Consider the following 15648-nt stretch of genomic DNA (forward strand, 5'->3'; position numbering starts at 1 on the left):
CCACTGCCACTGCCACTGCCACTGCCACTGCCACTGCCACTGCCACTGCCACTGCCACTGCCACTGCCACTGTCGTAACAAGTGACGATAATGCCGCTGGTCGTAAGCCAATTAAAAAACGAACCCTACCACAATGGATGATGGAGATGGAGGCAAAAAGTACAAAAACCAAAGTTGAAAAACCAAGCGGTAAGTGTTAAACAACACCAAAACACAAATATTATCCAATTCTAATTTTCCCCGTTGAATTTCATTAGTACCAACGACGATCGAACGATTCTTTGCTCCAAAACAAATGGACGGTTCCGGCTCAAGTACCAATACAAAGACGACTGGATCTGAATCGATAAAGAAGTCACACACACCATTTTCGATACCAAAAAAGAAGCGATGTTTGGATAAAATTCAAACGTCTGCGAATGGTACGCTTAATCGTTACTTCAAGAAACAAGACAACAATAAAGTCGCCACAGCTGTATCTGGATCATTTGCAATATTAAATGATTCAAATGAAACACCAGCGACGGCATTTCAATTGAATGGTATGTGTTGGAAAAAATAATCTAAAGACAGCACAATATATAAAAACATTTCTTTCGTACACTTGTTTGACCACATTCAAACAATAAATGTTTGTTTTGAATGTTTATCATGTTTCAAAATGTGTCATTTCACCACCACGAAAGAAAATTAAATTCGATTTTTTTTCTCCCATTGCAATTAGATTCACTGCCATCTGTAACACCACTGCAACCAAATCAAGAGGTTTCCCAAGGAACTGTTGTCGATGAAGATGTAAATTCGGTACTATCAAGTGGCCAACAAAACCAAACCATTTCACCGCCACCATTTGTTACAAAAGGTATATATGCCATTGGAAAATTGACCAAATCTATTCTACCGAATTTTTTTTCCATCTATTTTAAATACTTTCCAAGATTTCTTCCACTCTCAAAGCTATACCAAATTAATTGTTATGATTGTATTTTGTGAAGTCAAATGAAAAAATCCATACCATCGAATTTTTTTCTATCTTTTTTTTGGCTACTTTCAAAAATTTCTTCCGCTCTCGAAACTATGTGAAATAAGTCGTAATAGATGTAGATTGCTATTAAAATCGAAAAAAACCCTACCATACAATTATGTTTCATTTCTCTTTGTGTATCGAGCCATATCATTTTAACGAAAATAAATTAAAACTTCATTCTTTCCCGATTACAATTAAATTTAGCGCTAAATGAAAGACAGCAAACAAACCAAGAGGTTTTCCGAGGCATCGATGATCGTGGGATTTTAACAACATCAAGTGACCAACAAAGCCAAACCATTCCACTGCCGCCAGTCGTTGCAAAAGGTATGCTAGTAAATCACTCAATCAATCAGTTTTTTTTTATTGGTCAACCAAATTTTCTATATTTTCATTACCACAGTCACAAGTACGGCTGTTTCGGGTGCATACAAACTCGCGGAAAAACAGGCAAACACAGTTCAATCCACGAATGATGGTGGTAAGTTGAGAGACAAAACCAACGAGAGAGAGAGAGTGAAGAAATGAACTGAATTAATTAATTGATTGATTAAAATCAATTGATCCAGTCTATTCCTCTCTCTCACTCTCTCACTCTTCCTACGTCTCTCTTTTAACATTATATGAATGTGGTGTTCATTTTATTTATTTAATTTTGTAGAAAATCAAACAGCAAACGTTGAGAAAATTGAGAAAAACCGAGCAACCTCCAAAACACCCATTCGTTTGTCGGCGATGCCAAAGAAACAGAAAAGTAAATAATTCTTTTTTTCTACCCCACACACATTTATGAATATTCGAATACATTCTATTTATCTTTTTTGTGTGTAATTATTAGATTCACCACTACAAACAAAAACATTCCAAAGCCACCGACAAAAGCCAAAAGAAATCGATTGGTTTAAGCCACAAGTTATTGGTTTAGCCAAGAAATGCATTCGCATAGCAAATATAAAACAGGAAAACGTGGTGAATGTAACTGGACAATATTTGTACAATCAGCTGGTCGAATTGTACAAAGATGAATACCAGAACCAGATGACCATCGGATACATTCATCGCTACAAAAAGAAGTTGCGCTACTATGGTGGAAGCGGTGCCGAAATCGGATCTACTATGTATGACTCAATTTGTGGAACATATCGACCAATCCAACACATCTCCAACATTTTAGCAACAGTGAACGGAAGTTATGATGGAACACACAAAGGACTCTATGCAAAATTGTTAAATGCCATGGGCAACGAATTCCCGAATGACAATTTCGAGATTGTCGTACTAAAAAATCTATGCATTCCATTTAAAATTTTTGAGGCTACCGTTCACATGGCTATCAAAGCCACATACGATGTGGATGCCCGAAAATTGATATTGAATGGACGAGCCGAACTCGTGCCGAGAAAAGCCATCACTATATTACCAAAAGCAGAACAAGAAATCCGACTTGGACTCTATTTTCTCGAATGTTTGGAAAAGTTTACTGAAATTGAAAAATTCGACGAAAGCGAATGGTCACCGGCAGCTGTGAATGTTGATTTTGTGGAGGATCTTATTGATGACGTTATAGATGGTATTGAATTGGATTTGGACCCAACCGAAGAAAACGGTAATTATATTGTTGTTATAAGAAATCGAAATTGATGCAAGAGAGAGTGAACGAGAGAGAGATGTAGAAAAATAATGGATCAGCAATCAATAGATTGCTAATTAATTCAGTATTTTTCTTCATCTCTCTCTCTCTCTCACTCTTTCTACGTCTCTCTCCTTCCACACAATATAAATAATCATTTTTCATAATGTGGTCATTTTCAATAATTTTTAAATAGAGTCGTCGACGTCGCCAAACGGACATCCAGTTATTCATCTGGCACGACCCAAACAAACTGCAGTTAAGAATATCGATGGAAAGTTGTTGTACGATCAGCTCGTATCGATGTACAAAGAAGAATATGAAAACATGAACAGCATCGGCTATAAAATGATGTATAAAGATAAAGAAGTGTACACGGGGGGAAGCAAAGCAAAGGTAAACTCTATGTATAGTCATAGAGTGTTCGGCACCCTTCGACCACTTCATCATATTAGGCTGATCAAATCTAAATTACATGGAAAAGTATTTGGTGTTGGTCAAGATGTTTTCTACACCAAATTGATCGTTATGATTGGGGCCACATACCCAAAACAATTCGAAATGGTGGTACTCAAAGAAATTTGTATGCCACCCATCATTTATGAGGTATGTGTCCACGAGGCATTAAAATCGATCCTCGACCCAACCGATCGCATTCAAATGTTGAATGAGGTTGGCGAAGTGGTACCAACACAAGCGATCAATGTTTTGAAGTCACTCGATAATGAAATACAACTGGGCTTATACTTGTTAGAGTCCATGAAAGAAGATAATTTCTTTCGAAAAGATGTATGGAATGATTGCAAACGCAAATTACCTGCTGGCACAAAAGTGTACTGCATCATTTGTGGAAGTGAATTAGTAACAGGACACCACCAAATCTCCCATCATTTCGAACGTAAGGCCACCGCAAATGACCAAGCTCATATTGAGGCAATCGAAGGAATTGAGTTCAACACGACGAAGATACATGGACACAGCAGATGGTTAAATTTTGTGACAACAGAAAAGCCTGTTTCATCCACCGCCGCCGACAAACCACCACCAAAATACGAATGCGATGAATGCGGCAATATGTATGATAAAAAGCAAAGTTTAAATGCACACAAACGGGTGATACACATCATAGGAAGGGTCAAATGCCAATTGTGCGATAAAGCATTTAGCGGAACGGAAAATCTGAATCGGCATATTGAGCGGCATCACAACGGCAAACGATTCAAATGTGATAAGTGTGAAAAGAGTTATAAATATAAGCAAGATTTGAACTTACACTATTACAACAATCACAAAACAAAAGGAGGCAACAAATTGATCAAATGATTTAAATCATTTAATTAATTAATTTTCTGCCTCATTCAGTTTTTCCGTTTAAAGAAAAAAATTTATCTCACTTTTTTTCCTTAGAATTTGGCTATCAAGAGTGATTTTTATTATTTATATAATAAATTTGTTATTTTCGATATAAAATATGTTACAGTATTTCCATTGAATAAATTTCTCTTGCAGAGACCCAGTTAATATTCCTTTGTTTTTCGAGTATCAATATACCGACAAACATATAATTATTAAAAAAAACTGTAACTTTATAATGCATAAGGACAATGAAAAAAAAAAGTAATCGTGTTAATTGTTCAATTTTTTACAATAAGACAATTTAATAATTGATTGAATAGATAAAGGCTAATGAGATAATCCGATTTTGAAAAACAATTAATCAAGAAGATTGTCGAGAAATCGATCGAAATCGGCAGACCGTAATCACCGATGCGACGATATTTTGATGTTGTTAAATGTTCAGTTTTATTTGACATAGAGAATCTCTTGATGTTGTATAGTTTATGCAACACATTTTAAAGGACTTGCGCCCGTTGGTGTTTTTTTACCGATTGGAAATTGTTATTTTGGTTGGCTTTTCATCGGTTCATTCAATCAGTTTCAGTTGGTCTCTCTTGATTTGCACGATCGTTTCATACACCATTCGAGTCGCAATCGCATTGACTGGCTGAGCAAGAAAACGAAGCTAGTGAATGTCGCGGATGGTTGATACATTGTGTACATCGGCTATAGGTTGACATGACCCTGAGGCAATCGCCTATAGCTCTAACTACCTCTGGGTCATAATCATCGTGAATAAAACTCTTCAACAACTATTTAACGCCAAACATACAATGCCGTTTCAATATTATTTTCGTGAAAAGGAAGCCATGCGAAATATTATTTCAATCAATAAACTGTGGCGAAACAATTCAGCACATTATGTTATATAGAACGGTAGAAGTCATTCTTAGTACCCTGCATGTTAGGTAGGAATTGGAGTTTGTCCAGATGGAAACCCTGAAGAGCAGGAAAGTTTTGTGCAACTTATTAAAGAACTATCTGAAAAATTTAAAGAGCATAAATGGCTATTGACAGCTGCTGTAGCAGGCGGCAAGAATATTTCTGATGCAGCTTATAACATTCCGGCACTTTCTGAACATTTGGACTACATAAACTTGATGACGTACGACTATCACGGCGGTTATGATAATCAAACAGGTCATGTTGCACCACTTTATTACTATCCCGGCGATAAATATGATTATCTTAACGTCAATTATACAGTAAATTATTGGATTGAAAGAGGAGCAGCACCAGAGAAACTTATTTTGGGCATTCCGCTCTATGGCAGAACATTCACATTGGAAAACTCACAAAATAATGGAATGAACGATCCATCAACTGGAAGTGGTAATGCTGGAATTTTCACCGAGGAAACTGGATTTACGTCATTCTATGAGATTTGCAACAATACCAAGAACAATGGATGAACAGTTGTACGTGATGCTAAGAATCGAATCGGCCCATATGCGTATAGCGGCGATCAGTGGGTTTCTTATGATGACATCGATACTATTTCAACCAAAACTGAATATCTTATGAATATGGGGCTTGGTGGTGCTATAGACAGTGTTTGCTTTAGATGACAATCTATTTTTAGATACTCAGATAAGATAGATAAGATGGTATCTAAACATCTCATCTAGATAGTTCAAAATTTGACCATCTAATCTAATATCTATCTAGAAATAATAACGATATCTAAACATCTTTTCGTTAGATCGCGAAAAGATGAAAATCAAAATCGTATGGAAGAAAGGATATTTTAACCTTCATTTGAATTGACAAAAGGTTCAAAATCAATATGTATGCATATAAAATGGCTATTTGGCAAATTGGAAAAATAAAAAAAATGATTTGAAATTAAAAGAATCATTCGGTGATTATTTAACTTATCGTAATTATTTTGTTCTGTTTACGATTGATATTTTTTATTAGAATTACACATAAGGCACTGTTTAGATCAATGAATACATCGACGAATACAAAGTCAATTTGTCTTTTTATGACAAAATCAAGTACATTTTCTTTTCATATTTGCGGTCGTTTTTTTCTATTTCTGCCATATATATATTTTGTTTTTGTTGTCGGTCGTCCAGTGGCGACAAAGACAAGGAAAAATAGTCGAGAATGGATGGGGAAAACGACAGTAATTCATAAAAAAATAATTTTTTTTTGTTAATCGTCGTAAGTTACGACTCGTTACGCATAATCATAATCAGTTCGAATAGAATATTAATGGAAGAAAAGCGTCGTAGCGCATGATTAGCTTGAAATTAATAATAATAAAAAAATGCGTCGAAAAACATATTTAAATTGGCTTTCACTTGTTTTCATCTGAAAAGTATCTAGAAAAAATACTTAGATAGATACTATATAGATGGTATCTAGATAGTTTTTTTAGATACTCATCTTTATCTATAGCTAGATGGTTTCCAAAAAAACTGTTTTTATCTATATCTTATCTAGATTAATTTACACCATCTAAAATAAACACTGGCCTATGGTATGGGCTCTAGATTTAGATGACTTCACGAATTCATGTGGATGTGGCAAATCACCGTTGTTAACAAAAATAAATCATGACTTGCGTCAAAATGTGGAATCGAATATCGAAAAATGTACGTAGTAATGAAGAAATCGAACTGAATAAATTTATTTTGACTTTTTAAAAGGGAATGAACAAGAATCCAACATTCTATCGCAAATAAAATGTCTTATATCACAGCGGAAGGCAGTCCATGAAATGTCTTTTTTGTAATTTCATAAGAAGAACCCAATTTCGAAATCACCGAAACAAACCTCACTTATTCAATATTTTGCTAAACCAAATGATTATTGGTTATATTTATTCAATAAATAAAGAGAAAATCTGGGAGGAAATTAATGTTGGAAATATGTACTGAATGAATAAGTCATCGTTTTGCATTATTTTGGCCCGAATTGATGTAGGGTTGGAAGAAAAAACATGGAACATTGAAAATCGGTCTACTTATCAACAAAATATGGCCCTTTAAAAAACAGTTTCACGATCATAGATGATACTAAATAATGTCGTTGACCCTTGAAGCATCGATATTCTTATTCCAGAGATTGATACCTTTCCAACGATACCTTAAACCTCGAAATCGCTCAATCCGTTCGGAAAATTCAGCATATTTATAAAATATTATGAAATATCCAAGTGTCTGCCTGTGGCAAATTTGCGTACTTGATTTTGATCTCTTTGAAACTTTCTGTGATTAAAATACACAAAAAACGAAGACTTTTTTGTTGGATTTTTTGTTCCGGCACTTTTTAAAAATTATTTATAGTTATAACAGAAGGAAAAAACAAATCGATAATCAAATTCGGCATGTGAAAACAATACAAATTATTCGATAGATGTTGATGTTTCAATATTAATCATGTGTGTAGCTCAAATAATAGGAAAAATTCAGAGGAAATTATGAATCCAAAAAATCGAAGAAAATTAAATGATGAAAAAAAAACGTGTAATTCATCTATATTTTTTGTCAGTCTCAATTGAAAGAATAAAATCTCTCTTTTGAAAGCATAAAATTGTTTCGTTATTTTGCGCCTCATAACAATTTGTCAAATTAGACATAAAAAAATGTTAGACAGTTTCGTTGACAGCTGTCATTAGCGGCTTTTTTCATTGAAACGTCATCAGTGTGTGTGATATTCTAGTAAATGACAACAATGTGGTCGCACGCATTCGAGTAAATTTTGGATATTTTCTAGTTTTATTTCAATTTTTCGTCATAAGAATCGTATCAAAATGCCGAAAGAACAATTTCGTGAAGCTGACGTAATTAAGAAAATGTGAGTGTAATTTGTTTTTTCTCTAAAAAAAATCGTGTTAATAATTCAATTGTGAACTTGTTTTGTCATATAGATCACACGTACAATTCGGAATTGATAGTCCAGAGGAGATTCAACAAGAGGCGCACATTAGGATTGTATCAAAGAATCTATACAATGATGGACGACAGCCAATGGCATTCGGTGTTTTGGATCGACGTATGGTGAGTTTGTACATTTTCCCGCATAAGATAACAATGACAAAAACCATCCCTTTCAGGGTGTAAGCCAAAAAGATGCACAGTGTGTGACTTGCAACCAAGGATTGAATGAATGTGTCGGACATTTTGGATATTTAGACTTGGCATTGCCAGTTTATCATGTTGGTCATTTTCGTTCAACCATTCAAATTCTACAGGCCATTTGCAAGGTAAGAATAACTTTCAACGTTGCTTGTGAAATTTATATTTCAATCAATTTTTTTTTGAACCACAGACCTGCGCTCGTGTGATGTTAAAAGATGCCGATAAGCAAGTGTATGGCCGACGCTTATTAAACCAAAATCTGTCATACTTGGCGAAGAAGTCGATAACAGCTCAAATATTGGCCAAAGCCAAAAAACATACAAAATGTCCGAATTGCAGTGCAATCAATGGGCCGGTAAAGAAGGGTCCCGGTTTGATGAAAATTTGGCACGAACCATTTCGTGGAAAGAAAACGACCGATCCCATCATGCAAGAACATTTGCATGAATTGCAAGATGCAACATCACGAAATCGAGAATTGGCCTCAATGATTGGACCGAGTTCAATGATCTGCGAAATGAATCCATTGCAGGTGTTGGATTTGTTCAAGAGAATTCCAAAATCAGATGTGCCATTACTTGGCATGACGTCGCCTGATTCAAATCCAGCAAATTTGATAGTGACACGAGTCTTTGTACCGCCCGTATGCATTCGGCCAAGCGTTGTGTCGGAAATTAAAGCGGGAACCACTGAAGATGACCTGACAATGAAACAAAGCGAAATTTTATTGATCAATGATGTAATCAACAAACATATGACCAGCGGCCATAAAATTGAACAAGTTCAAGAAGATTGGGATTTTTTACAATTACACGTTTCATTATATTTTAATAGCGAGGTGTCCGGTATTCCAATGACAATGTTGGTAAGTGCATTGAACATTTTTTTTGTGTGTGTGAGTTTTTATCTCGCAAATTAATTTAATTGTATTGCTTTTTTCTACGCGTAGCCCAGACAATCGTCTCGCGGTATAGTTCAACGTTTGAAAGGTAAACAAGGTCGTTTCCGTGGTAATTTATCGGGAAAACGTGTCGATTTCTCTGGCCGAACTGTTATCTCACCCGATCCAAATCTGATGATTCATCAAGTGGGTGTGCCCGAACGTGTGGCCAAAATTCTAACATATCCCGAACGAGTCAATGATGCAAATCTACAGCGAATGAAGCAACTCGTTCGAAACGGCACTGAAAAGCATCCGGGCGCAAATTATGTTCAACAAAAAGGATTGTCATTCAAAAAATACTTGGCCTATGGTAATCGAGAGAAAGTCGCTCAAGACTTGAAGCGTGGCGATATTGTTGAGCGTCATCTTACCGATGGCGATATTGTTCTGTTTAATCGTCAACCAAGTTTACACAAAATGAGTATCATGTCACATCAGGCCAAAGTTCAACCGCAACGAACGTTTCGATTTAATGAGTGCGTTTGTACGCCATACAATGCTGATTTTGACGGTGATGAGATGAATTTGCATCTTCCACAAACCGAAGAGGCTCGGGCTGAAGCACTCGTTTTAATGGGCAATCAATCGAATTTGGTCACACCGAAAAACGGTGAAATGCTCATTGCAGCCACACAAGATTTCATTACGGGCGGCTATTTACTCACACAAAAGGATGAATTTTTGACAAAAGAACAAGTGATGCAACTCGCAGCTTGTTTGTTAGCCGGACCTGATGCGAATATTATGCTTGATATTCCGACACCTGCCATTTTGAAACCGAGACGACTTTGGACGGGGAAACAAGTGAGTGGAAGCTTTTTTTTGGTTCTTGTTCTACCTAGTATTCTAAACCGTGTTTTTAATGGTGAATTTGTGACTTTTTTTTAGATTTTCAACTTACTGCTTCGGCCAAACAAAGACGATCCTGTTATGGTCAATCTCGAGACTAGAGGCAAAAATTACACAAATAACAAAGATTTGTGTGTTAAAGATTCGTGTAAGTTGAATAACATCATTTTCTTTTAATTACCAAAGTTTATGGTAAAAGCAAAATTAAAATATCAATAAACATTTACCATAATTTCTCATCGTTTTCCAGATGTGGTCGTTCGTAATTCGGAACTGATGTGCGGTTCCATGGACAAAAATACTTTGGGTTCAGGAACAAAAAGTAGTATTTTCTACGTAATTTTAAGAGATTTTGGAAAAGAACCGTCAACAAAGGCGATGTGGCGTTTGGCACGGGTAAAATACTTTCGATTCCATTTGTTCTCCATTTTGCAACATCATTCATGGTTTAACTTTTTTTCCAGATGGCATCTTATTTCATGATGAACCGTGGTTTCTCCTTTGGCATTGGTGATGTAACGCCAAGTGCAAAATTGCTCGAAGAAAAGCAATTGCTCCTGGAAAAAGGTTATGAGAAATGTAACACATACATCAACGAAATGAAAAAAGGAACATTACAATGTCAGCCTGGTTGCAGTCCGGAGCAAACTCTCGAAGCGGTCATTTTAAAAGAATTGTCCAGTATTCGTGAGCTGGCGGCGAAAGCGTGTTTTCGTGAATTGCATCCGACAAACAGTGCATTGATTATGGCCCAGTCTGGTTCAAAAGGTTCAAACATCAATATATCTCAAATGATTGCTTGTGTGGGCCAACAGGCCATCAATGGTAAACGCAAGGGGCAAATCACTTAAAAATTACTTATTAATTATTATTGATTGTTTTACGATTATTTCCGATTACTTATCGATTATTTTAAATTTTATTCTTTTCTTTTGTGATTCCCCCCTCAGGTAAACGTGTACCGAATGGTTTTGAAGATCGTGCATTGCCACATTTTGAAAAATTCTCCAAAGTGCCAGCGGCTCGTGGTTTCGTACAAAATAGTTTCTATTCCGGTTTAACACCGACCGAATTTTTTTTCCACACAATGGCCGGCCGTGAAGGTTTAGTCGATACCGCTGTCAAAACAGCGGAAACAGGTTATTTGCAACGTCGTTTGGTAAAATGTTTGGAAGATTTGGTCGTTCATTATGATGGTTCCGTTCGAAATGCGATCGGTGAAATTGTTGAATTTATTTATGGCGGTGATGGTTTGGATCCAGTTTTTATGGAAACAAAAACAAAACCGGTTGACCTGGTGCGTCAAATGATGCATTTACGTGCAAAATATCCATGTAAAAATGAGCAACCGTTGCGTGGCGATGAAATCATTTCAACCGCCAATAAAATACTTGAGACTGAAGAATTCAAAGAGGCACGCAGCGATTTTAAGAAAGAATCATTGGAATTTTTGGAAAAATATGGAAAACGTTTGACATCATTACAAAATTCGTATAGTGGATGCAAATCACCGGTGGTGAAACAAATTGAAAGAACAACCGCTGGGCAAGTGGAAAAATTTCTAGAATCCGTTCGAGATAAATACAATTTAGCGGTAACGGAACCGGGCACAGCTGTTGGAGCTTTGGCAGCTCAATCTATCGGTGAACCCGGAACACAGATGACATTGAAAACTTTCCATTTTGCTGGTGTCGCTTCAATGAACATCACACAGGGAGTGCCACGTATTGTGGAAATTATAAATGCCAGCAAAATGATATCAACGCCGGTCATCACCGCAGAGATTATACTCAAGCATGACATGGAATATGCACGAAAAATTAAAGCACGCATTGAGAAGACCACCTTGGGAGAGGTAATCTGATTGATATTCACCGGAATTTTTGAAGAGGTTTATTTTCATTTATTTTTAATTCAACTATTTTCATGTTTTTCTCAAGGTTTCATCTTACATTGAAGAAGTTTACAAACCAACCGATTGCTTTTTAGTCATCAAACTTGATTTGGATCGTATTCGGGTGTTAGGTCTTGAGGTCAACGCTGAAACCATTCAATATTCGTGAGTTTTATGGTTTTTAGATATATTTATTGGTACAAGTTAAATATTTTTTTTTCTTTTTGTTTTCAAGAATTTGCACCTCAAAACTCCGCCTCAAGCCACAAAATGTGATGGTCTACAGTCAGTCGTTGATTTTGGTTCGCCCAGATTCGGTGAAACACGGTCATGCTTTGAATGCTGAGCTGTCTCGTTTAGTCAATGCAATTCCAAATGTTGTGATTGCTGGTCTTCCGAATGTTTCACGTGCCGTAATTGCTGTTGATGACCAAACCAAACCGGAAAGCTATAAGCTCTGTGTTGAAGGAACTGGGTTGGGACAAGTAATGGCGACGTACGGTGTTATTGGCCATAAGACTAGGAGCAATAACATTTGGGAGGTGTATCAAACTTTGGGTATTGATTCTTTCTTTTCCATTATATTGTGGATGGCAATACATTCTATATATGAATGGGGTAGAATAAAAACTACTTCTCGAAAAATGTTTAAACACGAAACCTAAAAAAAACTTTCAATGAAAAGTGAATCAATTTTTTCTCGTCCAATTGAAGTGAACCAAAAAAAAATTGTTCAATAAAAGTGAACCCAAAAAAAAAATTCATTTTAGTGTATTTTACACTGAAAAAACCGAGTGAAATTTTTTTTTTAGTTCACTTTTATTGAACAAAATTTTCTTGATTCACTTCAATTGGACAAAAAAAAATTGATTCACTTTTTATTGAAATTTTTTTTAGATTTCGTTTTAAAATAGCAATTTTTCGAGAAGTAGTTTTTATTCTACCCCATTCATATGTATTCAATATTTTCATTGATTTCTTTTCTCTAGGTATTGAAGCGGCTCGAACAACCATCATGAATGAAATCACCGATGTGATGGAAGGTCACGGTATGACAGTCGATCACAGACACATTATGCTTTTGGCCAGTCAAATGACAAGTCGCGGTGAAGTGCTTGGTATCACTCGGCATGGATTGGCCAAAATGAGAGAATCAGTTTTCAATTTGGCATCGGTAAGACTTAATATTCTTCTATTTCTCCATCTCAGAAATGTTCCAAAACAAAAATAAAATAAATTTTTTTAATTTCAGTTCGAAAAAACAGCCGACCATCTCTTCGATGCGGCCTACTATGGTCAAACCGACGCTGTAGACGGTGTATCGGAGCGTATTATTTTGGGAATGCCAGCGTCAATCGGTACTGGAATATTTAAGCTTATGCATAATCACGATAAATACGAGTTGGAACCACCCCTCGAGCCGATTTTTGCTTAATTTTTTTCATATTATAAATAAGACAAATTACAAACATATTTTTTGTTAAATACAAAATGATTTATTATTATTGATTCTGAATGGAAGAAAAATGAATTGTAATTTCTTTATTATGGTTGTTGTCGTTGTGATTGCCTGCATAGTCTCTCCATGACTTCATGATTGTAAGTTGAGTGTAGCATCAATCCAAGAACATTAGCTCGTGATGTCATTGCGGCTCTAACTTGTCGTTCTTGATCCATAAGTTCATCCAGTTTTAAAAATTCTCGCACCCGTTCCAGATCGATTTCGGCCCGTCGAATCTTTTCCCACACATAGTGTTTAAAGCAATGTTTTTTCGGTGCCCGACAAAATTCACCGGTCAATTCAAAAACATTTTTTACTAACGGACATCCGCACACATCTGCATCGCTTATTTTTGGATCTTTACAATGTTCGGGGCATAAAACTCGTAATCGTTTGCAATATGTGTTGCTGGCCGGATTATAAAAATCACAAAACATAGAATTGCCTTCGAGACGAGTTTTAAAAATACTACCAAACGATGCCTGACTTTCATATTTGTTAAAACATTTTTCCATGTGACGAATGGCCGTGCGTGAATGAATTTCATGGCCACATGTTATACAATACATTGACATTTCATCTTCTTCGGTGGTCTCAAGTGCTTTTGGATCGAGTGTACAATGTTTTGCACGCTCGACCAATAAATCCAATTCTTTTTGTCGCTTATCCAATTCACCCAATGTTGCACGAACAGTGACCTGTTTTGCACGAATCACTTCCAACTGTTTGATATTCCGTTCTTCAGCGTTGCACGGCGATAAATTCCATTCTTGGATGCGTTGCGGTAATACTTGATAAATACGACTGGTGGCCAACTTTAGACCGCATGCATCGGAACAATATTTCGATTGGGGCTTTGAGGTCATTCGACAATTTGGTCCATAACACTGACGATCACCTTTGAGGGAACAGAATGTTCAGTAAAAAACGAACAAAACATAAATTAATAAAAAAAATCAATAAAAAACAATTGATCGAATTAGATGAACGACAAATGAAATTATGTACCTTCGAGTTCGGGATTGATGAAAATCTCCGGACTGGATGAACGACGACGACGTTTTGCGCGCGATGCAATTTTCTCTTTTTTCGAATTGGCATTCAGACACATACGACGTTCACATCGATGCTTTCGACCCGGTTGACGAGCAAGGCATGCATTACATTCACCACAACTTGGTGCCGTGCATGCCGAACAATAACCACAACGTTCTTTTGATTTGGTCGCTCGCTCTTTTTTATCCTTTTTTCGATCGCCATCGCGAGCGCTTTCTTTTTCACGTTTTTTCGCTTCTTTTGCCAGTTTCTTTGCCTTACGATCTTCGGCAGTGATGCCGGCCACAGCAACTGGCACCGCACGGAATACAGTTTGCAGGGATGGATCAGATTCTTTGCAGCTCAAACAATAGTAATGTTTTATATGTTTCGCTTCTTTTTCGGTTACATTTATACAATCACCATGATACCTAAGGGAAGAATCACAAAAGAAAAGAATTAATTTAAAATAATCGACAAATAATCGAAAAATAATCGTAAAACAATCAATAATAATAAGTAAGTAATTTTTAAGTGATAAAATAAAATTACTTACCATTCTTCACATGCATCACACGCACTATGTACAAAGTGGAATGAAAGAAAGGATTTAATACAACTCATTTTGACTGATTCATATATACGTACATCATAAATCTTGAGCAATCGGATGATCGACATATACAATAAGCTTCTTCATCATGTTTCATAATCGTTGCAATCTTACTTTTTCGCTCTGGTAGTTCGAACTCCTTGGCAATCTCCTCTTTCTAAAAGTGCAAGTTTTCATTAAAAATAAATGTGTGACTTGATGAAATCGTGTTTTTTTTTTGCGTTTTGATAGACATTTCTTTGTGAATACTTTTTAAATAAAATTCCGAAACAAAAATCGGGGAAAAAACTATGAAGATAATGCTTGGCTTATATCCATTGGTTTTTATTACAAGTATCATCAATTTGATTTGATCAAACGATATGATGTGTCAGAATATGCGGATAAGAATACGCATTGAATTTCGTGTGAAAAATTGAATATTACTCACCGAACGCTTGTGTTTTTTCTTGCTATCGTCCATTTTTGTGGTATTTTTTTCGAAAAACTTTTACTTTTTTATTTTAAATAAGTGATACAGAGATGTGTTCATTTGTTTATTGAATTTTGTACAATTTTTCTGGTCGATTGTTTGGTTTTGTGCATTTGCTTTTCAATTGACTTGGAATATAATGACAGCGCACCTGGCGTTGATGGTGCCATCTACTGGAAATTCATATATTTTTCT

The 15648-nt window shown here is 36.0% G+C and overlaps 2 protein-coding genes and 1 pseudogene across 2 annotated transcripts; 2 read left to right on the top strand and 1 right to left on the bottom strand.

Annotated features, from left to right (window-relative positions):
* The first annotated feature begins 146 nt into the window (after positions 1-146).
* LOC116348034 lies at positions 147-6666 on the top strand (annotated as a pseudogene).
* A 1059-nt stretch (positions 6667-7725) lies between these two features.
* On the top strand, positions 7726-13349 carry LOC116348037 (DNA-directed RNA polymerase III subunit RPC1). The gene is made up of 13 exons (XM_031778887.1): positions 7726-7862; positions 7936-8065; positions 8122-8271; positions 8337-9011; positions 9096-9893; positions 9978-10086; positions 10189-10334; positions 10403-10763; positions 10889-11793; positions 11879-11997; positions 12068-12390; positions 12822-13006; positions 13085-13349. Exons 1-13 carry the CDS (start codon positions 7819-7821, stop codon positions 13265-13267), a joined length of 4128 nt encoding a protein of 1375 aa, XP_031634747.1. The 5' UTR covers positions 7726-7818; the 3' UTR covers positions 13268-13349.
* Positions 13309-15567, bottom strand: LOC116348038 (CXXC-type zinc finger protein 1-like). The gene is made up of 5 exons (XM_031778888.1): positions 15412-15567; positions 15017-15138; positions 14925-14948; positions 14342-14799; positions 13309-14231 (listed from the first exon to the last, which is right to left on the bottom strand). Exons 1-5 carry the CDS (start codon positions 15442-15444, stop codon positions 13378-13380), a joined length of 1491 nt encoding a protein of 496 aa, XP_031634748.1. The 5' UTR covers positions 15445-15567; the 3' UTR covers positions 13309-13377.
* Positions 15568-15648: the final 81 nt, after the last annotated feature.

Source organism: Contarinia nasturtii, unplaced genomic scaffold, assembly GCF_009176525.2.
Source record: "Contarinia nasturtii isolate CC-2019 unplaced genomic scaffold, AAFC_CNas_1.1 Cnas_scaffold_2229, whole genome shotgun sequence".
NCBI classification, from domain to species: Eukaryota; Metazoa; Arthropoda; class Insecta; order Diptera; family Cecidomyiidae; genus Contarinia; species Contarinia nasturtii.

Coding starts and splice junctions, on each gene's coding strand:
- LOC116348038 (XM_031778888.1), bottom strand. CDS start 15,444: ATGGACGATAGCAAGAAAAAACACAAGCGTTCG. Junction 15,139..15,411: donor AGAAAAAACACAAGCGTTCG/GTGAGTAATATT, acceptor TTGCACTTTTAG/AAAGAGGAGATTGCCAAGGA. Junction 14,232..14,341: donor CATCAATCCCGAACTCGAAG/GTACATAATTTC, acceptor GTTCCCTCAAAG/GTGATCGTCAGTGTTATGGA.
- LOC116348037 (XM_031778887.1), top strand. CDS start 7,819: ATGCCGAAAGAACAATTTCGTGAAGCTGACGTAATTAAGAAAAT. Junction 8,272..8,336: donor TTCTACAGGCCATTTGCAAG/GTAAGAATAACT, acceptor TTTGAACCACAG/ACCTGCGCTCGTGTGATGTT. Junction 12,391..12,821: donor GGAGGTGTATCAAACTTTGG/GTATTGATTCTT, acceptor TCTTTTCTCTAG/GTATTGAAGCGGCTCGAACA.